This window comes from Dendropsophus ebraccatus, chromosome 10 (genome assembly GCF_027789765.1).
Source record: "Dendropsophus ebraccatus isolate aDenEbr1 chromosome 10, aDenEbr1.pat, whole genome shotgun sequence".
Lineage (NCBI taxonomy): Eukaryota > Metazoa > Chordata > Amphibia > Anura > Hylidae > Dendropsophus > Dendropsophus ebraccatus.
The window spans coordinates 62,041,750-62,065,232 of record NC_091463.1 but is presented as its reverse complement, the minus strand read 5'-3'; the positions used below and the strand labels follow the sequence as shown (position 1 = coordinate 62,065,232).

Sequence of the window (23,483 nt, the reverse complement as noted above, 5' to 3'; positions counted from 1 at the left end):
AATGTTTACTGTACCCAATTCTTGCTTCTTGTTTTGAATAAATAAATATATATATATATATATTTGTTTTGTTTTGTTTGTATGTTTGTTTGTTTAGACTATAGTAAGATATATTATTTTTTATTTCAGGATCTTTTTAGTTGAGCTAGTTTTGAGATAAGAATATCAGGTGATAACCGTGATTATACAATCAGGGTGTGAATGTTTTACATTGATGGATGTGTATGCCTAGTACACATCCCCTAGCTATATAGTAACACTAATTACCTGACAGGCACTATGCCTACATATGCATATTTAAGTATGCATAATGCAGTGACGTATCCTTTCCTCCACCAAAAATTCTGCTTGGTAATAGTGCCCAGAATACATAGATATACATAATAAGGCAGCACAGAAGATGGGCAGACCGATGCACTGATGGACACCAGTGCACCAAACTACCTAATTTACATAACCGTGGGATGGATCAGGCAGCAAAAGGTATCCATCAAAAGGACTACAGATATACAAAAGCAGGTTCATATGTACAGTCCTACTGTTAGTTCCCCTTTAAGCTCATGCCTATCCGACAACTCCCTGAATTATCAGACAAATTATAAAAATACATATCTCAGAACAGGAAGAGCCTATCAACAAAAACGTAAAAAAGTTATAATCAGGATTCCCTATGCTATTTAAAGGGGTACTTCACTGAAAAAAAATATATATCTCAAATCAACTGGTTTGATATGTAAATTACTTCTATTTAAAAATCTCCAGTCTTCTAGTACTTATCAGCCGCTGTATGACCTGCAGGAAGTGGTGTATTCTTTCCAGTCTGACAGGCACTGCCCATAACCGGAGAGGTTTTCTATGGAGATTTGCCACTTCTCCGGACACTTCCTGTCACAGACAGAGATGGCAGCAGAGAGTAATGTGTCTGACTGGAAAAAGAAATACACCACTTCCTGCAGGACATACAGCAACTGATAGGTACTGGAATACTGGGGATTTTTAAACAGAAGTAGTTTACAAACCTGTATAACTTTCGGACACGTTGATTTGAAAGATTTTTTTTTCCAGTAAACTTTTAATGACATTATAAGGAATCTGAAGTTGCTTTTTTTTTTTTTTTTTATAGTTTTTGTGTGTGTGTGCTTGCATGTGTATATATGTGTGTGTGTGTTTGTACTACAGAGCTGTATATCCTGCATTTAACACAGTAAAGGCTGAAATACATAAAAGCAGATCCCAATTCCAGCTTTAGTTGCCTTAAGCAAGGGAAAAATGAGTCTAGAATGGTCATCTGAAAATGACCTTAATGGGAAATTGCATGATGTGTAACATAAGTGTAAATGTTACATAATCCCTAAGCCCATGACTTATACAAGGCTGGTCCTGCTTAATAACTGTAGATGAAGAGTGGCTATTTCTAATGTGTTTATGCTTTGTTATTTCAGATTACATAATGCTGATTATTACATGCAGGAAGCCAAAAGGTTGAAGCATAAAGCAGATGCATTAGTAAGTGTACCTCTCTCTGTATTATTACTGGTCTATGTGGGCTGTTTCTTCTGTCAGCCTACAGTAATTGCTGCCATCATAATTAAACTTCCCCTGACAAGCTTAATACTGGCTTCATCGCTGTATGTGTCTTTTACAGTTGGCCCTACTATAATGATTGCCCTTCCAATGACAGACTAAGATCAATCTTGTAAGGGAATTGTTCACATCTCATTGGAAAATCAGTATCTAAACCATTGTATAATCTTTTGCAGTCAGCATAATAAATAGATTGCACTTTGGATTTTATTAAAATTGTAATCTGCGGTCATTGAGCAATGTTTTGGAGTGGAAATAGCCATAACTTATATTGAGATCCTTTTGGGAGGTTTTGGTGCGGATTCTGATAGGGTCATGTTGTTAAATTGACTATTTGCTTATGGTAACTTAACCGTTGTAAGAAAATGGTGTAGTGAAAAAGCTCCTCTGAGATCGAAATGAAAAGGACTAACTACTATGATAATGAAATACGAAGAATTATCAACAAAAGGTTCCAAGAAAAGATGACAACTATTTCAGAAGATTTGGAGGGTTTGGATTAGGGAAACATAGTTTTTTTTTTCTTTTTTTTTCTCTCTATCTTCTGTTCTCTTTGAGAGGGGTGGGATATAGACATTAATATTTTAACTATGAGGTACAGGACAAGGATAAGAGGTTATCTCAAGAGGTATATTGTTGTTTCTCATATGTATGATTTATTAAAGGGGTACTCCGGTGGGGGGCATGTTTTTCCTGACACCGGGGAGGAGGTGGCTGAGGGAAACGACGTCCACTCACCTCCCCGGTTCCAGCAGCGGGTCCCACATTGCTCCGGTCCCCAGTTCCCGGCCACTTCCTGGGTCCACTCAGCCAGTCAGTGACAGAGGCGGGATCTGAGCGGACTTGAAATGGATCCCATCTCCGTCACTGACTGGCTGAGCGGACCTGAGACGTCACGTCTCGGGCCCAGGTTAGACACCAGGAAGCGTTCGGGAACAGGGGACCGGAGCGCCACGATGCGGGACCCGCCGCTGGAACCGGGGAGGTGAGTGGATGTCGTTTCCCTCAGCGACCTATTCCCCGGTGTCAGGAAAAAAATGCCCCCCCACCGGGCTACCCCTTTAACTTCTTCTATCTGTATGTTTGTAAGTAAATGGAGCCCTGTAGGGTCAAAATTATTGATTATTGATTGAAGTATATTTGTACTTTGTCTTGATGACTCTTGATCTCATGGAGTTTTGAAGTATTGTTTTTCTTCCTGGAAAAATGTAAAAACAGCAAAGGAATTTTAAAAAATTGTAACTAAGGATGGTCCAAACCTGCCGAGGTTCGGGTTTCTATGAACCCGAACGCTCGGCATCAGATTCCCGCTGTCTGGACGCTCCGTGCAGCGGTGGATACAGCCGGAGGACCGCCTGGAAAACAGGGATACAGCCTATGGCTATGGCTGTATCCCAGTTTTCCAGGCGGTCCTCCCACTGTATCCACCCTCTCCACGGAGCAGGCAGACAGCGGGAATCATTGCCGAGAGTTTTGGTTCGTATGAACCCGAACCTCGGCAGGTTCGGACCATCCCTAATTGTAACCTGTGGCAAACGGGTTTCCCACAAAGTATTATGGATGGCATCTCAGTAAGCCCATTAAAGGTTATAGCTCTGATACAGTTCTTCTCCTATTCAAGTTAAGTGACTTGTTCTTAAACAGAGCTTTAAAGGGAACCTGACAGAGTTTTAGTTATTGAATCACAGATGTGTAAGGTTAGTGACAGCTGTGCCAAGCGGGATTGGCTGTGCTGTCATCAATATCTACCACTATGGCAGCACAGTGGTTCTACTCATTCCACACACACAGATTATTGTGGCTGTTTTTCAAGTAAAAGCCCAAAGTGGATCCAACAGGAAGAAGAAGTAGAAATCCTTCCTTTATATGTGCCTTTCCTTTTGAATCCACTTCTTCTATACTGTATGTTATTTAAAATCACATTAGTCCTGCTTCTTAGAAATCTACAGCTCTGACTTAAAGTCGTTTTCTCATCAAGGTAACAGTTTTCCATACATCCAATTAGGTTATATAGACATTATGGAGGGGGATCCTATGCTTGCGACCCTTTTTATGAAACATAATAGGAAGCAAACAGTTACAGTAGCACAGCTCCTGCTTTGGCGAACCCAACTTGACAAAGTCTAACATGGAAGCCAAAATATATAATACTACAATATATAATACTACAATTTTTTCCTGTCTCCGATAGAAGAAACTGCTTGGCTAAAGAAAACTTTTAAAACTGGATTAGTGGTAATCAGCTGATCATCTATTAGTAAGGAAAGAGTGGGGTTTGTGGGACAATCCCTTTATGCACATAATGTTGTAGCTGAATAACACCATTCATTTGTTCATGGGCCAAATTCTTAGAAACCCTTTGTCCTGCCACCACTGTAAAAGGATTAACAGTCAGCCAATGAACGAGCAAAGACTAGCTCATCATTTGACTGGATCCTTTCTGCCTTTTTTTTTTAATTGTTGCTATCCGCAAGGCATTACCAAGTATGACCAAGTATGTAGCGCACAGTGATGAATTTAATGGGCTTCACAATTGATTGAGCACCAATCACTGATCAGTGGTCAACGTCTGCAACTGTCAGCCTATGTAAAAGGGCCTATAGTTACATTAGCACAGAAACATGCATATTTTTCTAATAACCTTTCAAAGCAGTATTCTAAAAACAACTTGAAACATGCCAGTTGGACAAAAAACCCTTTTCCAAATTTGAAATTTTGCTGGGACATTGAAAAAGACACAGTGTGAAATCATCTGGATTGCTTTTTGTGCATCCTAAGCGTTTCTAAAAACCCTCTTATTATACATTGTTTCAGATAGAAAAGTTTATCAAAGCTGTGAATTATGCTGACGCTGCCCTCTCCTTCATCGAATGCGGGAACGCTATGGAGCGAGATCCATTAGAAGCGAAATCTCCATACACCATGTACTCCGAAACTGTGGAACTCATCAGGTTAATGTCTATTTTGTGATCATTTTCCTTATCTCATTTCAGTCATAATTAGAACCTGCTAAGTTTTTTAAAGAAAATAATTTCAGCATAATGATTTGTTCAAGGCATCTTCATCTCTGAAGTCAGCGTAATTACTTCTTGCCATTTTATTAATGTGATGGAAAATGTGTAATTGATGGACAGCGCTTTTATAAATTAGCCCCTTTAGAGGTTATAATGTGACTGTTATAATTTGCAATATTCATAAAATTAAAATTGAGATGTAGTGGGTGGCTATAAAGTACAATCATTGTAATATTTGGCAGCGAGACCTGTCTTTAAAGGGTGCAATATTAAATAGCAAATTATGTTCAAGAGGTTTTTGATCATATTTTTCTACAGAGAAAAATTTTTTCTTTTCTTCTGTTGCCTTGGTCTATGAGGACGATGAGAAGAAAAGTGAACTTTAATCAACAAAGTTAAAGTGAATTACAGCTCCATTTTCTTTTACAGACATTAGGCGGCCCATTTTATTTGATGAGTCAATTGATTCATTTAGTGAATTTAACCTCCCTTTCAATGAAAGGAAAATAATTATGTTTTATTACTTTTAATGGGAACAACCAAAGTGAAGCATGCATTCCAATGTCTATTGATGTTAAAAGACTGTTACTGGTCTTTTTCATGTAAACTAGGGCAAGGCATTGTGAGAGGCATATAGTACTTAAGAGTAAGCACTAATAATATTCACCAATGCAACCCTATGGGGCGTCATTGACCTTGCAGTAGAGGAAAATGATCTCTAAAACCATACATACAGCACATGGCCTATCTGTAATGGGGCTCAGGAGTCTAATTATACAGAGTTGTGGTGGTTTAGCAATTCCATATTTCTAAACATGTTGGGCAAATATGGACATTGTTATAGGAAAACAGAAATTTGGTACATAGTTATTTCTGCAAGCGGTAAAAACATATAACTTGTTTTTCAAAGGAATATAACCCCTATGAGGTCTGTCTTCTGTTTTCATCCCAGAAGACATACTGTATGCAGAGATGGATGAATGGATAGATAGATAGATAGATAGATAGATAGATAGATAGATAGATAGATAATCATCAGATTTGCTGAAAATAAAATATATGGGCAGACCTTAATGTCAAATCTCATGGAAAACATTTTTCTATTTTTTATGGATTTTTGAATTTTTTAAAACTGTTTTTGTATAGAAAAAAATAGAAGATGTGTAGGTTATATTAGATTAATAGAAATGTATGCAAGGATAGCAATGGTACACTATACATGACGCAATAATGACAATAATCCAAAAAATGTATAAAAGAAGGGACAGAGAACAGGGTACAAACATGTGTCCTGTTATTCTTAATTACAGGTAAATGTAGAGGAGGTAAGTGTACATTTACCTGAAGATGTTATGCTGCAACTACAACATAGATAGACTTTTATAATAATAATGGAATGTAACCTTGGCAAAAGGTCAGTTGCTGAATTCAACCGGAAAACGGAGCAGTGTCCACAGGAGAAAACTATGATGCAGTTACAACATAGTCCCTTATACTTGTCTGTGTTTCACCACAGAGCAGAAGACCAGAGGAAGGGAGTCTTAAAATAATGTTAGGCTATGTTCACACAATGTCAAATATTGAGAAAAGGCACCAGATATTAAAAAACAATCATTTTTACCATGATTTAACTGACTGCAATGGCAATGCATTGAAGTTATTGGGAAGACGGACATCCAATGCACACAGTGTATTGAGTAACGGATGTTTTTTGCCACAGACGTCAAAATAATGAATTACTTTTGGATGTCTTTTGCAAACAGCGGACGTTTTTTATTAGTTGTTCACAGAAAGTTTTTCTTTTGTCACCGTTCTCTCCCCGTTTTGACTATTAAATTCAATGGACTTTTCAATTAAGCCACACCCGAAGTCCAGTAAGTAACCCCAAACTAGAATAATGTACCAACACCAGTCATTGCAGGGGGAGGCCAAACAGCTAAATGACGCCGTTATTTTAGTCATTTTAAACGAAGCTGAAAAAACGTTGTGTGAACATAGCCTAACTGTGTTTTGGCACCAGACAACATGTTTTGGTCCTGAAGAGGAAGTAGCTGCCCCATTCGAAATACATTGTCCAGTACTAGAATAAAGTCTCAGGTCTTTTGCTTCTTTAGCTCTAATTAATAGTATTTAAAATCAAAATCCACAAAAATAAGTCATGGCTCCACTATTAGTAGGTAAATAAAGACTTCAGTTACTAATCAATATTATCATACTAAAACACAGCAGAATGACTATATGACTGTGAATAGTGTTTGTCAAGAAGCAAAGCAGGTATTCACCTTACAGTACTTCAGAAGCAAATAATATCTTTAGACAACATATTTTGAAGCTAAATCATCGGTATCACATCAGGAGGCCAAAGGTTGGAGCTGGAAACAGAATTTCGTTCTTAAAGGGTCTCCATGGTGTGTTCATCCCCTGCTGACTTATATTGAGAGAACATGATACTTGATACCAAGTGCTGCAAGAAGTGTAATAACTTACTTTGGAAATAGATAAATAAAAAGTGTCTTCATAAATCACATTTTGAGGCAGATCACAAACCATTTGTTTAGAAAGAACTTGTCTATGTACTACATTGGAAACTTCTGTCCGGTCATGGTCGAAATACATAAAGGGGACAGACAACTTGGTATTTTTTGTTGCTTTTTGTCTTAAACAGCCATGACATTCTGGTGTTTACTCCTCAGTCTATAGGCTATATTTAATCCCTTTATAGAAGTCTGCTTAGTAATGAATGGAATCCATGTAGCATTAGAGGTCACAAGTGTTTGCAGAACTTATCAATGGTGGTGTGAAATGGATTCCAAAAAGCCATTCACTATTGTGTGTAGGTAATGAAGAGATTTGTCACTGTCAATGAGCAAAGAACCAAATCACCTTAGTGGACAACATATTAAATATGTATGTAAAGTATAAAAAAATAAAATATATAAAAAAAAGGATTTTATTGAGAACCATAAACTGAAAATTGATTTATCAACTTCTTCTTATATATAACATATTCTGCAGTGCTTAAAAGAGATTGTCACCGCGTATATCAGCCTCTTTCTTTCTCCGGTTTCTTTGCTATCTCAGACACACACCAGAGCCAGTAATAAGGGAAGGAAAAGTGGATTAACTGGAGGAAATCCATGCTAACAGAGGAAGAACATACAACTTGCATGTAGATTTTGCTCTTTGTTAAATTCTAACCATTACGAGGAAAAGCATATCTTTCCACTCTTGTAGGGGATCTGCGTATGTCTGAATCATTTGCATCTAACATAGTCTGTAGGTGATTTAGTGAGTACAAACTCTTTTAATTGATCTTTCTGATCTGTGCTTATTTGAAGGCTTAACCAATTGTGCAGGTTTTACCCAAGTGTTGCAACGTCCACCTGTCTTCTCACTACAGGGGGTCCCCTATCCACCTCTTCCTAATCGCTCAGTGTGACATATGAGGGCAAAACCTCCTTGCTACCATGTTGCCAACTCCTTTGTGAACTGCAAATGGAATATAATGGAAAAGACTCTTTGGAAAATAAAAGGTGGAATCTGATTGGTTGCTAGGGGCAACTCAGCCAGTTTCACTTTACAGAATTTTTGATAAATCTCCCCCAAATGCGTAACCTTATTACCAGTGGCATAGCTACCATAGAAGCAGGGTAGGCAGCTGCTGTGGAGCAGGAGGGGGGCGCAGGGATGCACAGGGAAGATAAGAGCCATCCTGTGTCCTTCTGCTTAACCCTTAATGTACTGCAGTGTGTTAGTGATCCAATGTTCACTTACATGCTGCAACATAAAAAAGGGTTAATAAGCAGAGGACAAGGGGATCTCTGCTTCACTGCTCTTATAACCTCTGACCTGTGTCCTACAGCTGCTGAAATTAAGTTAGAAAATGTGTGGAGCCCAGTGCAGAGGTCAGGGATTATCAATGCATAAGCAGTGAAGCAGAGATCTTCCTTTTTTATCTCTTTTTTTGGTGTTGCAGCATGTAAGAGAACTTTGGGTCACATACACACTGCAATACTTAAGGGGTTAAGTAGAAGTTAGTCTGCTCATGTATGTATGTATTTAACCATAAGGGGCCTTATAGGCCCTAATAGTTAAATACAGTGGACTGACAGAGCAATCAGCCATTGTCTCTCTGCTCTGCCAGTCACTTTTGTAGCTGCAGGCAGGATTCAGCCTCTGGCCACAAGCGATTTTAGCCCTTGCCTATTACACATACGTTCCACCTACTTTTGGACCACCCTGTTGGTCAGAAGGTAATAAATTCACTTTAGGTATATCCTACATATAGTGTAATTTTTTTAGTGCTTATGTTCTATATCATTTTTGTGCATAAATTTATTATGGTTTATAGCACAAATTTACATGCTTGATTTCTTAAAATCTCTAACCCTGCAAAAAAAAAATAAATCCTGCAGATAACCTGGTATTATAATAATAAGCTGTGTAAATTAAAACATCCCTTTTGTCTGTGATTCCGTCTTGTAAATTCCAACCGATCAGTGTGCAGAAGATTGAATAAATGTTGTTTGACTTGGGAATAGAGAATCGCCAATAACGCTGAGGCTTTTAGCATGTAATTTGGACCTGGACATCCATAAACTGAGCTCAGTAAATGTTCCTGTTCTGTCTTACTCTTTTAAATTAGGCTGTCTAGATATCTTAAAGTCTTCTTATGCAAGACTGAGCTCTATTACTTATTCTAACACAAGAGCCTGTGAAATTACATTAAGCCTCAGAACCAGTGATCAGATGTGATGAATTGATTTCCAAGCCACTAAGTGTATAGTGTGAAGTGTGCTGGGTTAGCCAAATGAACTGAACGGTGCGCTAAAACATATGGTTACTCCAATTAATAAATGACATAAGGCTGACAATAATCCAAACATAAGGAAAGTTAATATTTAAAAGGAGAGGAAAGGAATTTTTTTAAAAGCTATGAATAGTTAAATGGCTAATTTTAGGCCTATGGGCCTCTGAGATATCAGGATTCTATAATTTGAAGCAGAATAAAAAAAATACTTAGTTTAGATATATCATTTATTAGGTTTTAGGCTATGTTTACACACAGTAGAATAAAAGCAATATATAACAGTAAAATACAAAATGGACATATGAAATCTAAAAATGTGCTACATTAAAATCTATTAAATCTATCTATGGCTATGTTCACAAAAGTAAAAAGATGTCCGTTATTGCCACATTTTAATTAACCTGGAATTCATTGAAGGAAACTATCAGCAGGTTAGACAAATAGCGTCTAGAGCACCCAGGACGCTGAGGAGGAAGGTATGTGTCTTACCTCTCTTCTCCGTGACGGTCCTGTGTTAGTCGGGGCAATCTTCTGCCGGAAGCACTGTTAGGAGCACTGCCCCAGCCCAACAGCATCATCTAGCCCACACAGATAATCAATGAAGTGGGCGGGCAAGATGGCACTGTGGGGGCGGGGCATTTTGTTTGTCAAATTAGGAGTTGTTTGGAAACTTAGCCCTTAGCATGAGAACTTTTATAAGGGGACAGCTAGTTGATAGACTAAGGCTGTGTTCACATATAGTATTTTGGCCAGTGTTTCTGTCAGTATTTGTAGACAAAATCAGGAATGGAACCAACAAAAACTCTGCAAAATAAGGGCAAAATTTGCACAGTATGGCCATGACCACACATCTTTTTTTTTGCCATTCGACGGCTATTATCTTGAATGGCCATCATTTCACTGCCAAATAACGTCCGTTATTATAAAACAGTATTTTTGTCAATATTTTGGTCAGAATTTTTGCAACCAAAACCTTGAGTGGGTTGAAAACACAGAAAGGCCACGACCACAAAAGTTGTTTTTTTTTCTTTTTGACAGATTTTTTTGTGTTTTTTTTGTGTTTGTTTTTTTGTGGGAAGGGGGGGCGGCCATCATTTCATGCCCAAATAACGGCTGTTGCTTTGAAATAACAAACATTATTTGAGTGTTACATGACAGCCATCCAGTCTTGGCCAAACTGTGCAAATCTTTCTATTATAATTTTGGTTTGTTGGTTCCACTCCTGATTTTAGCTACAAATACCAACAGAAATACTGACCAAAATACTATGTGTGAACACAGCCTAAAGCTATGTTCACACAACATTTTTTTTTAAGATAAAATGCCGCCGCAAATAATGTTCATGTGCATTAACTACCTAATTAATTATGAAGATATTGCCATATTTATCAAAATATGGCTGTATTTTTTGCTCAAAAAACATTTTTTCTCAGTATTTTGGTCAGTATTTTTGATCAGTGTTTTTAAAATAATGGCCGTTATTTGCCATTAAATGACGGCCTGCACTGAATTTCACATAGCCTTTCTGTGTTTTCAGTCCACTCCTGGTTTTGGTTGAAAAATACTGTCCAGGTAGTTGTCTTACCATTTTGCATGAAAAAAAAAAAAAAAAAACTTTTTTAAAGGCTGGAAGTTAAAAATTTCATTTTACAGACATGAAAGTTACTGCATAAAAACTAATGAATAAATGACAATTTTACAATGAAGTTCCATAAATGTGCCAATGAATAAATGAATAAATCAGGCAAAAAAATTTGTGCGTACATGGCAAGAAAGTTCTAGATAAAGTTGCTCAATCACTATCCCAAGACTATCCCGAGACTTTAAAGGCCTGAAAATATTGTTAGCATTTTAGCATTGGAAAATATTCCTGTTAATGTAGGTGTAAATAATGTTTCAAACAATATAATATAATACAATTAATGTATCTCTGGAGGGTTCATGTCCTTCCAATGTTTGCCTTAGGCAATGTGCATGGCAGATTGGCAGGTGATCCCCCCCACTAAGTCTCAGCATCTGCCACAGGCGCTCTTAAGGGCATGGCTAAAATAAGAGAGAGTTTGTTGGAGATTGACATTTTGTTTATATCAGAGTGTCAGACTTGATCCTAGAGGGCTATCTTAAAAAATGACATATAGAAATATTTTTTATTTCCATTCCAGAATATTTGACTGTTGATTTATTTAGCTCACAAAAGCTGTCCTGTCATTTCAAAATGGAGATGACTTTGCTGTGTCATATTATGTTATGCCTTCGGCGTGTGTTTGTCTGTGACTTGGTCAAGAGGTGAGAATACAGAATGAGGTATCACAGTTATATCAACTTACTTTAGAATTCTGGTTTGTGAGATTTGTGCATTTAGCATAAATCTTGGTATGAAATGAATGGCTGTGTATGAAAAATGTCAATCAGGTTGCCTATGCTGCAGAATGTTATCTATACATGAGTCTGTCAGGAAATATGACCTTCTACTTACTATTCCAACATTTGGTAGAACAGTAAGCTTTTATTTTGTAGAAAGTATTCATATTGCTAGGGGTGGTGGGTTATCTGGACCACTAAATAATAATAATAATAATAATAATAATAATAATAATAATAACAACTTATAAAGCTACAGTCAAGACACTAAAAAAGTTGCTTACTTACTGCTATTTTATATGGTATGTTTGCAAAATGTCGGGAAAATGCTTTGTTACAGTTTCAGCTTTTATAATATCCATTATAGATTTTATTTTTACATACTTAGTATATAGGTTCCCTCACCCGTTTTTACTCATCCAATGTCCAGGACCACACAACATCTTTTCTTGACTATTTGACGGCCATTTCGTCACAGCCCCGCCGACGGTCCGTGTCCTGGGCCGCCACCGTTGCCTTGCCGGTCGGACAGCGGAGCTCTCGTGCATCGGCCTCACAATGCCTCTTTAACCCTCTCAGGCGCCTCACCAGCCCTTGCTCCTGTCCTCTCTAGCTCCCAGCTCCGGCGTACATGCCCTAGGAGGTGTCTGCTCTAGATTGAAAGGGACAGTACGTCCCTAATTGAATGTTGCACCCAATCACCTTCCCTATAAATGAGCACCTGTCCTGACATTTCCTGTTGCAGCTTATGCATGCTTCCCATTTGTGTGTGGTCCCAGCACTCTCATGATTCCTGCCCATGATTCCTGCCCATGGTTCCTGCCAGTGGCTCCTGTTACCTGTGGTTCCATCCGTAAGTCCTGCTATGTCCCTGGCTGCCTACGTGTCTCCAGTTGCACCTCACCCGCCGCCATTAGCAGGCCAAGCCAGAGGTAATGACCTGGGGGTTGCCTGCCGCAGCAAGTCCATCCCGCCTTGTTGTGGGCACTAGGGAAGACCAGCGGCCCCTTAGACTCCGCTACCTGGTGCTGCTTATGCCATCGCTAGCGGTGGTACAGTGGATCCACAACTCTATTCATTACATATTTTCTTTGGCCACCATCGTTTTGAGTCCAAATAATGTTTCTTAGTTCAAACATTAGTTGAAATTACGGCTTTTCATTCGGCTTGAAATGTTGGACATCCACAAAAAACAGCCATCATATGGCAAAAAAAAAGATGTGTGTTGGTCACCTATTTATGCTGTTAACGGGCAACAAAGACTTGACAGGCCAAAATAAAGACTTGACAGGCACAAAGGAAATGTGTGAACAGTGTCTTATTGAATTAGTCTTTACTAGAAGCCTGTATACTAGGGCAAACAAAGGTAAAAGTTTTTGATACCTATATGATGTTCCTCACACTTTATGGCCAACCAACACATATATATGGTATATACTGTATACAGACTATATTTGGATTTTATATTTTTCTTTTGTGGCCACTCAAAGCACTTGGTATATATTGCTAGGAAGCACTTGTTGTTGAACATGACTGATAAGGCCAATGATTGGCTGGAGTGGTGCTTTACAAAGTGTACAGTGACATCACCAAGGCACTTTTGCCAGATCTCCGAGCTATCATACCTTTCCATGCCCTTTTTTTAATAAAAGAAAACATTTTTACATTTATTTTATTATAGCACATGGCCACTGGTCTGACCATCTATCTAGTATGCTTAGCATGGTGAAAGGCTTGTTTTAAAATATTGTAGAGTTAGCATAAATGTACTCCCTGGAGTCCATTTCTACCACATATTACTGGGTACATATATACATTTTTTGTCTTATTTTTAGCTTTTTTTTTCATGTTCCTGCATAGTTAATTTTTTATTTTAGTCCATTTTTTCAGCCATTTACATCTCAAAATAAGGTTGGAAAAACAGTGTGTATACATAGCCTTAAAGGGGTTTCCAGGCCTAGAAAAAACTGTCTTCCAGAAACAGCGTCCCGTCCTCAGTTTGGGTGTGGCTATGCAGCTTAGTTCTACTGAAGTGAATGAAGCTGAATTGTAATACCAATAACAACCCAGGAACAGGGGTGGTGCTGTTTTTGTAAGAAAGTAGCGGTGTTTTTTTTTCTAATCCTGGAAAATCTATTAAACTTGATGAGAAGATATTGCTAAGATTACTAAAACAGGAAGTGATGTCATATGATTGACCAATCCAGATGGGGACATTATTCGGAGTAGACAAGTGAATTGCACAGACAAAGACTGCAGGCATGTGACTGCATCTGTAATAAAAGGCTATTGCCTACCTATTGTTTGTACACATGGGAATATATAATCATGTATTATTGTAGTAAAGTTTGGAAATTATTGATCCTCAAAGAGTCTTTATCTTTACATAGGTATGCAATGAGACTGAAGAATTTCACAGGCTCGGCTGCAAATGAAGGGGAAAAAAAGCTAGCAGTTTTATGGTAAGTCCGTGGAGACAATGTCAAAGAAGCTGAAATCCACTAGAATACTTTCAAACTACTGAAACACATAAGCGGCTTACAGAAGATCATTATTCTTGTTTTCCATTAAACTATTAAAGGATAACTAATGGCTTCTTTTAGCAGCTGACTAAACATTTATTCTTCCGATTCATATTGTTATCAAGATGGCATTTTAATGCCTTTTCCATTTTGATTTCATTTACTCATATGTTTCAATTTCACTTTTACAAGAAGAAATTATAAAAAGGGATTTTTTTTGACAGTTTATGGGGTTTATAAAACAGTGGAATTAACATAATCCTTTCCTAATTACTCCAGCTATCGATGTCTATCGCTGCTCTACTTGAGAATGTTTAAATTAAAGAAGGACCATGCTATGAAATACTCCAGATCACTCATGGAATATTTTAAGGTAATACAATTGTTCTGTAATCTGTTTTATTAACAGTAAGGAAGTAGGAGTTATTTGTTTTGCCAGTTATGGTTTTAGGAAGTATACAGTGGTGTTTTTCAGTTTTCAACCATTTGTGAATGTTAATTGGGTATTTTACTAGCACAACAGTTGTATTTGCTGCTAAGAGCTGAAGACACCATTGGATAGCCTTACTGTATAAAAGCAAACATAACCTTTCCTTGAGCTGAAGGTGGTCACCAAATATATAAAACAACCTTTTAATTTTCAGCCAAGTGTCAATTGGGTGTAGCTGAACTTCTCAAGTGCCAACGTGTGGCATGTCTCCTTGTGTGTTCTAAACACCCAACCCCTTCCTTGATGGACATACAAAGTTTTGCAAGGTGAGGGTGAGCTAAAAAGTTGACCAGGCTATGGCACTTGCGCAACTTGGTTTCACCTCCTTGACACTTGGCTAAGAAGACAGACATTCCATTTAAAGGAGATGTCCAGAGGGGAGAAAAAAACTATTCCTGCACATTCTCACAAATCAGTGGCAGTCCTATGTTCTGTAGCTTCTTCTTCCTGGTTGGGCTTGAAACAGAGAACTTCTTTTCTGTTCTTTATCTTGTTGATATCCTGGAAGGTGGAAGTCTTTGTGCATTAGTTAACAAGCAAAGTCAGACCCTCAATCTGTCTCTGAATTAGCTGCAGTGGAGACTGGGGTTGGTTTAGCAACTCAAATGAGGCACACAGTCAACCCTTTATAGAACGTCATCAACAACTGGAGGAAAACACTATTCTGTGTTAAGGCCAACCAGGAAATTACAGAACCCAGAGCCAAAGCTCAAGGTCCTATTACATGGAGCGATTTTTAGCGGTTAACGACTAACGATAAACGATTGCAAACGAGATTGTTTATCGTTAACCTTAAATTGTTCACCATATTACACAGATCGATCAAGGATCAACGACATACGAACAATTTTTCGATCATTGCCTGCAATATCACAGAGCGATTATCGTTTAAATTCAAACTATTTGTCACGCGATAATCGTCCCGTGTAATAGGGCCCTTAGATCAGGAGAAGGTTGCATGATTACCACATATCAGTAAATCTCATTAAGCCTCATAAGAGGCTGTATGGATGTTTCTTTCAGCCTTACAAACTACAGTATGTTACTATTATTACAGGTTATAGTTAATAGATTCTGGAGGAGGATTATTCTGGATGGTTATTTGTTTTTTTGTTTGTTTGTTTGTTTAGCCTATGGTACTAAGGAAGAAAGCATAGACTTGATGTGGCAATACCCAGTGCAAAAAAATATCCAGTTTACATTTTTGAAATCTTGGAACAAAATCCAGAAACTTAAACATCTAGTACAGTATTTTTATTATTATTAATATGTATTTAAAATTCCCTTGATTTAAGGGCGCTATACAAGCGATAGGGGGTGACAAACCACTTTACATAAATAGTGCAGGAAAAGTACATAAAAATCTAATGCATTTTAAATATCCTAACTTGTAGAATAACAAACACTAAATGAAAATAAGATTCAAAGTCTAGGCCCTGCCTGCAGAAGACTCTCATTAATCCTAAAGTGTGCTACAACAAAATATACAAGTGTAATATGATCAGAATAAATAGTTTAACATTTCAAGAGAAATATATCCTAGCTGCAAATGTAAAAGCTGATCTAGATGAATGGTCTAGCAAATTAATATGGGAAGTTACACCTATGTTCTTCATTTTGCGTTCAGATATTGTAATGGACATGAACATGATGAAAAATGAAAATGCCATTATTTTTAGCTCATGTAGAACACAGAGCCCTACCATCGTCACATGCGGCCTTTGTCACATTGTTAGGATTTAACTATTCAAAACGGATGTCTTTGCACTCAATAGAGAAACGACAATTTGCCGAAATACGGCAATTTCACAGCAGTTTTAGAAAAGAAAATGAGCTTTATCTATACGGATATGAAGAAAATGCAATCTGACTTGAAAATATGTATAAATTAAATCTAAAGTTAAGTCTAAGAGAACCTGCCTTAACCCTATCCCACTTCAATGCTGCCATGTTATACATAGAGAACCATCACCAGCATAGAATTATACATGTACACAGATAGTCCATAACATTAAAGCTTTTGGAAATGATTATCCCATCTCAAGAGTACTTTTCAAGAGGTAGCGTATTTTTGGCACCAAGTGAAAAGTTAGCTCATGAGGTTGATGTGTTTAAAAAAGGCAAAATTAGTCCAGCATAAGGGACTCTGATATGACTGAGTTAATGCATCTCCAAAATGGCAGCTCTTGTATGGTGTTCCCAGTATACAGTACTTAGCACCTACTAAAAGTGGTTCAAGGAAGGACAATTGGTGAAGTCATGGGTGCCCAAGGCTTACTGATGCATGGGCTGATCAAACATTATCCTGTCTAGCCATATCTGACAGAAGAGCCAGTGTAGCACAAGTTGCTGCGAAAGATGCATTTGGCCACCAGGAAACCCCTCTATAAGTAAGAGCGGATTGCCACTCAGAGCAGTTGTCAATCAGACTTGGCATATCCATGTACTATATTATACAGTTATTCAATTGAAGGGCTGGCATGTAATAGTATATTTATCCAACAGCAGAAATGTATGGCCAGCTGCAGTTTCGAACCCAGTTGATATTGGCAGAAATTCCAAAAGCTGCACCTGCAACAATCATCCAGGCCAGCTTTATGTGAAAAAAGGTGTCTTGATGAGACAACCCTTATTAAGTACATATTGGGGGGTAATTTTTTTTACTTTATACAATATTGTTTTTACACCTAATATGTGAAAGGTCATCTTAAATTGTACTAGTTTCTTTAATAACATTAGGGGAAATGTTACTATAGAGAGTTTTTTAATTGACCCTAGACCTTAGTGCCTAATCATTTTCAAAGGCTTCTTTACTATATATGAAAATAATAGCACCATGTTTGAGGGCCCTGGCAAAGATTTTGCACTGGGGTCCAAGAGCTCATGTTATAACGGGTATGAATATATAGTTGTAGGAAAAGTCCCATTGCATTAATAATAATTTGCGTAGCAGACAAAAGACAAATGATTTCACCAATATTGAGTACATTTAATTGAAAACTCACTAATTTTATGTACCTTGTATTTCTGCTGTGATCATCCCATTATAATCTTCTAATATATGTTGGTTATCAAGATTAACGTTTATTACTTAACCTTTCATTTAATTTTATACAGAATTCATCGAAGTCTTCACAGGCACCCTCTCCATGGGGAGGGAACGGAAAGTAAGTGCTTTTCTTTTTTTTTACCTCTAAGTGGCCCTTCATAAAAATGAATTATTACTGAGTAAAATACAACATTGATGGTAAAGGAATGAAGGTCAGTACTTGGGTTAGAGACAAATATATCAGAAAGTCAAAGTCAAGAATCAGCTGCCCAAAATGTCTGAAAAGTTAATACGGGTGGCTTCAGAATTCTTTAACAATTTGGTCCTTAAACCAAATGATAGTCATAAAAGTCCTGTTAATTAGATAGCAAGTACAGTGTCATTTCAGAAAGTCAAAGTAAAGTTAACCTCCACAGCAGAGACTCTTCAGCGATTGGTTCCGTAATGAAAGACCAATGAATAATTCATTCATATATGGTCAGGGCTGTGAAATAAAACTGAACTTATATCTATGGGGAAAATGTGAGGAGGCTTAATTGGCCAATTATCAAAGTAATCAATCTTTATTTTAATGATAATATACCTGAAAATAATGTGTAAAATTAAAAACCACCATTACCTTCCTGTGAGTAATGATGAGGAGGTAAGACATTGTGTAGTCCACTGTCTATGAGCCCCTAGATCTGCCATTGTAGCCTTCATTAATAAAGTATGGAGGGAAATATAAACCTTAGCCATTAATACAATGTCCAAGCTATCTAATTACATTATTATTTCCTTAAAGGCAACATGTGAGCTTGATTATCACTTGTCAGCAACATATATATATATATATATATATATATATATATATATATATATATATATATATATATATATATATATATACAGGCGCTCTTACTGTGAATGCCCCAGGCAGTAAGAACATGTATATACATTCCTGCTGGGAAGGAATCTTAATATGTGCAGATTTTTAGACACATAAGGGAAGATTTATCAAAGGGTGTAAAATTTAGACTGATGCAAACTTTCCCTAGCAACCAATCACAGCTCCTCTTTCCTTCCACCAGAGCTGGAAGCTGAGCAGTGATTGGTTGCTGTGGGCAGTTTGCACCAGTCTAAATTTTACACCCTTTGATAAATCTCCCCCATAGTATATGCTCCCGCCAGGATCCCCAGCGGCCACAGTGAAAACTGACATGGAATAGCGACCGCACAGAACTGTCAGTTCACACATTGGAAAGTGCGGCTTTTTTTACAGCACAAATGAAGTTCATCTGGCCGGTACTACAGTACCAGCCGGGATGATATTCACAGACACTGAACATTCTGTGACACAGCCAGGTCACAGAGTGGTCAGTGTCTTACGCTGTGTTAACCTGGCCTTAAGTGTGACGAGTTGGGGATAAAGGGGTCTCCCAGCAAGGAGCCATAAGGGGGGTCCCTGCTACCATGACAGTAATGGGTTTTTTAGTTGGGGGGAGTAGTTTAGCTTCAATGGTAGTTGTGGTAGTAATTGGGTTACAGGCTGGTTAACATGGCCGCTGCTAGGGGGAGGGGGAAACAGGTATGGCCTTTGTGTAGGGACAAAGAGGTCATTAGTATGCAGCGGGAATACCTGGGGGAGGTAGTGAGCTCAGCTAGGTGTTAAGGGGGCGGGGTTTTAGAGTATAAGAGGACAGGGATTTTGACCAGGGATACAGCACTTTTCCAGATACCACCCTCCCACCCTTGTTTGTTGTATTTATTCTGTTTAATGATCTGTTTGGTTGTACTGAATTTTCTATTGTGAGGCAGAAATCACGATCCTTTCAGCCAAGGTTGTGCACTTTAGGTTAGGGGCCTCATTGACAGGGACAGTTCTCCTTTACGGGAGCGCTGCTGCCAATGGGGGAGGGCCGGTCTGGTATGGGCTACCCTAAGTATAGGGTCTTTTTTCCCGGCTGAAAGGGCGTGATATGCATTGGGCCTCCCCTTTTTTCTATGTTTACAATGTTTAATAAAGGGCTGCGTATGCTGCCATTTCTGCCAGCAATGTGTTTATGGTTTTTGTTGGCATATGGGGGAGTGGAGTTAGCAGGTTCCCCCCTTAAGTAGCATTAAGGTATAAAGTGTTCTATGTAAAGAGCCTAGCCTATGTTCTAAAGCATTCAAGGGGTGTTCCCATCTCATTAGCTGATGACATATGGCTAAATCTTCTCTTTTCTCTCTCAACGTACATGGGTTGTGTCTAGTATTGCTGCTCAACCCTATTCAAGTGAAGCTTTGCAGGCAGATAAATGAATTTTAGATATCACACCAGGCAAGCAATAAAAGCAACCCATCACCATCAAGGCCACGGAGCTATGACTAGCACAGCATTAGAGATCTAGAATTATTACTTTTATACATTGTATCTGTCCCATTCTCAATCAGAGATTGCAAATTCACACATTGCTCTGAAAAAAAGGTAAAAAAACTAATAATTGCAATGTCCGATAATTGGATTTTTAACAATGGATTCATCCCGTAATTGTAGGACACAAGCCTCGGCATACACATCACAGATAAAAACATAGATTAAAATTGGCTCAAACAATTCTGTTTCAGCAAAGTGAGATACAGAGAGGGCTGGCTTTCTTCAGGGAGCTGAATTATCAAGTATAATTCAAAAGCTGTTTCTACAGCTCTGACATCCCGCTGTCTGTGTGTATGAGAGCAAGCCTGTTAATATCTAGCGGGTTTCTGGCACCGGGAGATTGCTAATCACCTCGTCTAGAATTAAATGCACCTCTGTAATCAGCATTAGTTCTGCACCAAACACATGCCTTTAAAAATTTCTAAACAGTATGGAAGGATTCATCTGTAATTACAGACAATTTCCCCATACCATTTCTGAAGGAATTGTTTGTAATTCTTCCTTGCTTTCTGCAGACAATAATACACAGCGGGGATCTTTATGAATTGCACTTTGACTATTGCGTGGACCATATTTGTAGGAAATTGCCATTGTGGTTTTCCCAAAATGTTAAAATAATAGGCTTTGTATTATCTGCTGAGACTTTTTTTTTTCTTGGTTACTAGTAGCACTGATAGAATTTGGCAGCAGGTAGAAATTCATTATAACTATAAGATACTGGAGTTTTTTTTTCTTCTCTTTTAGTTAGCTCTTTAAAGAAGAAGGGGGGAAAGCAAAATAAGAGAGAATAAATAACCCCTTAGAGCGATGATTATTTTATTTTATTTTTTATTTCCCCTTCAGGTACTGTGATTAAAAATAAAAAGCAAAACCTTTTAGCAAGTGAATCACCTATATGCAACTGTGGAATCTAAAGAGGAAAAAAAAGACAAAACCACAAAGTCTTTTCTATTATTATCATTGAATAGAGGTGCCATGCTGCAATATATAATACGTGTTTGTTTGGATTTGGATTTTTTTTTTCTCGAATTGAAAAGATATTATGTGTACAGTATATTTGACTACCTGTGAAGTTGTTGTAAGAAAATATACTGTATATATGTAGGAGGGTACTCTAGTGCTATTATTTTCCTTAGAAATGTCTTCTCAAAGCAAAATGTTTTAGAAGAAATAGCAATGCAGAGGTATTAACTGTTTCCAATTTAAAACTTTATTTGACAATTGGGATTCTAAATTTAAAGAGTTTGAACATGTGAAAACAACTCACTACAAAATATTACCAAATTGCATTGTGTGTATTCATATGCCACTAACGGGGGTATTAAAGGGGTCTTGCAGCCATGGATCTCTGCTCACTGGAACATCCAATGATTGCTCTATCAAGCCCTCTATCTCCAGCAGCATGTAGTAGTGTTCATCAAGCATGCTCGGTCAAGCATAGCATTGGGGTGCTCAATCGAGCGTGATACTCGACCGAGCACCCTGTGGTACTCGGGTAAAGGAGGCCATACACCTTCACTAACTAACATCTTAATTTGTGATTTAAATACTCCCCCATTTTCTTACAAATCTGTCTTTCTAAAATCCAATACCCTGTGTGTATGAGAGCCATAGAAAACCTTTCCTTCTCTGGACAGTTCCTGTCTTGGCCAGAGATGTCAGCAGAGTGCGCTGTGTCAGACTGAAAAGAAAACATTCACTGCAGGACATATAGTGGCTAATACGTATGGGAAGACTTGAGATTTTTCATAGAAGTAAATTACAAATCTATATAACTGTATGACACCAGTTGATTTAAAAGAAAAAGATTTTCGTGGGATAACCCCTTTAATCTAGAATGTTCTCTGCTCTGGTTGATACATATGATATGTAGATATATAATGATTTCATGGTTTTTTTTTTTTTTTTTCAGGAATACTGAGACCCCTTCTCCAATGTCACTAAGTCCCTCTCCAGCGAGCTCTGTTGGGAATACCTGTGCAGTCCCAGGTTCTTCTTCTACGGGCACAGTATCTATCCCACAGCGAATCCACCATATGGCTGCCAGTCATGTTAATATAACCAACAACGTGTTGCGTAGTTATGAACACTGGGACATGGCAGACAAACTTACAAAAGAGAATAAGGGTATGTTTAATATACTTCACTATTACTTCAGTACTCCATTCCATTACAAAAACATTCCATGCACAAATTTTCATTAACTCCTTCTAAGGCTATGTTCACACAACGTTTTTTTCAGCTCTGTTTAAAATTATGTCCGTTATTTTGAGTCTAAAATAATGGACTTTTTTCGAAGCCTGGCATCCCCTTAGTGCAATGACGGGTGTTTGCACATTATTTTAGTTTGAGGTTACTAATTGGTCTTTGGTTGTGGCTTAATTGAAAAATCCATTGAATTTAATAGTAAAAACGGAGATAGAACAGTGACAAAAGAAGAACTGTGTGTTAACAACTAATAAAAACGTTCGCTATTTGCAAAAAACGTCCGAAAATAATGTTCATGTTCATTATTTTGACGTCCGCGGCAAAAACGTCCATTTTTCAATGCATTGTGTGCATAGGACGTCCGTCTTCCCATTGACTTCAATGCAATTGCATTGAAGTCAGTTAAATTGCTGCAAAAAGGGATGTTTTTTTAAATAGCGAAGTTGGACGTTTTTTCTCCATTTTTGACGTTGTGTGAACATAGCCTAACCCCAAATTTCAAAATGTTATTTCTAAGACCCATAACAGTTGTCATATCATTGTATTGGGGCTTTTTCTATACATTTTTTTTTAAAGGACAACTATTTGTGGCATAAAGTTGGGGTAAATGCAATTTCACAAATTTGAAGGTATCTGATACTTTATACCTACCTGTCCTCCAAAATTTCTTTTTGCATTGTTAATATTCTAAAATAATGTCACTTCTACATTTATGTATCTTGTGAAAATATTTGAGTCTAGATACAAAGTTAGCATGCACTAAACCTGAGGTGCCAACAACTAGTTTGCCAATATTTTGTAGGCTTCTTATCACTTCATTTTCATCTGTGTTTCATGCAGTATATAGTCACTTTTTTAATTTTAGCAAGAAAAAAGGAATCAGCTAACATAATCTGAAATTGCATCTTATTAATGACATAATTATAGGCATTATACCCATTTGTTAAAATTCCCATGTAAACCTAGAAGCATTTCCACAGTGGGGTGTTTTGATGTTAAAATGAATTATTATGAATCTAGCAATTAGCACAGTGTGTTATAGTGCTA

General features: G+C 37.7%; 1 protein-coding gene across 1 annotated transcript in view; it reads left to right on the top strand.

Moving 5' to 3' along the window:
- AFF2 (ALF transcription elongation factor 2) overlaps positions 1-23,483 on the top strand; it is a 441,996-nt gene that overhangs the window by 411,538 nt on the left and 6,975 nt on the right. Inside the window, exons 15-20 of the mRNA XM_069943040.1 lie at positions 1,443-1,506; positions 4,399-4,535; positions 14,160-14,231; positions 14,571-14,664; positions 17,899-17,948; positions 22,141-22,355. Coding sequence (XP_069799141.1) covers positions 1,443-1,506; positions 4,399-4,535; positions 14,160-14,231; positions 14,571-14,664; positions 17,899-17,948; positions 22,141-22,355 — 632 coding nt within the window. The remainder of the gene's footprint in view (positions 1-1,442; positions 1,507-4,398; positions 4,536-14,159; positions 14,232-14,570; positions 14,665-17,898; positions 17,949-22,140; positions 22,356-23,483) is intronic.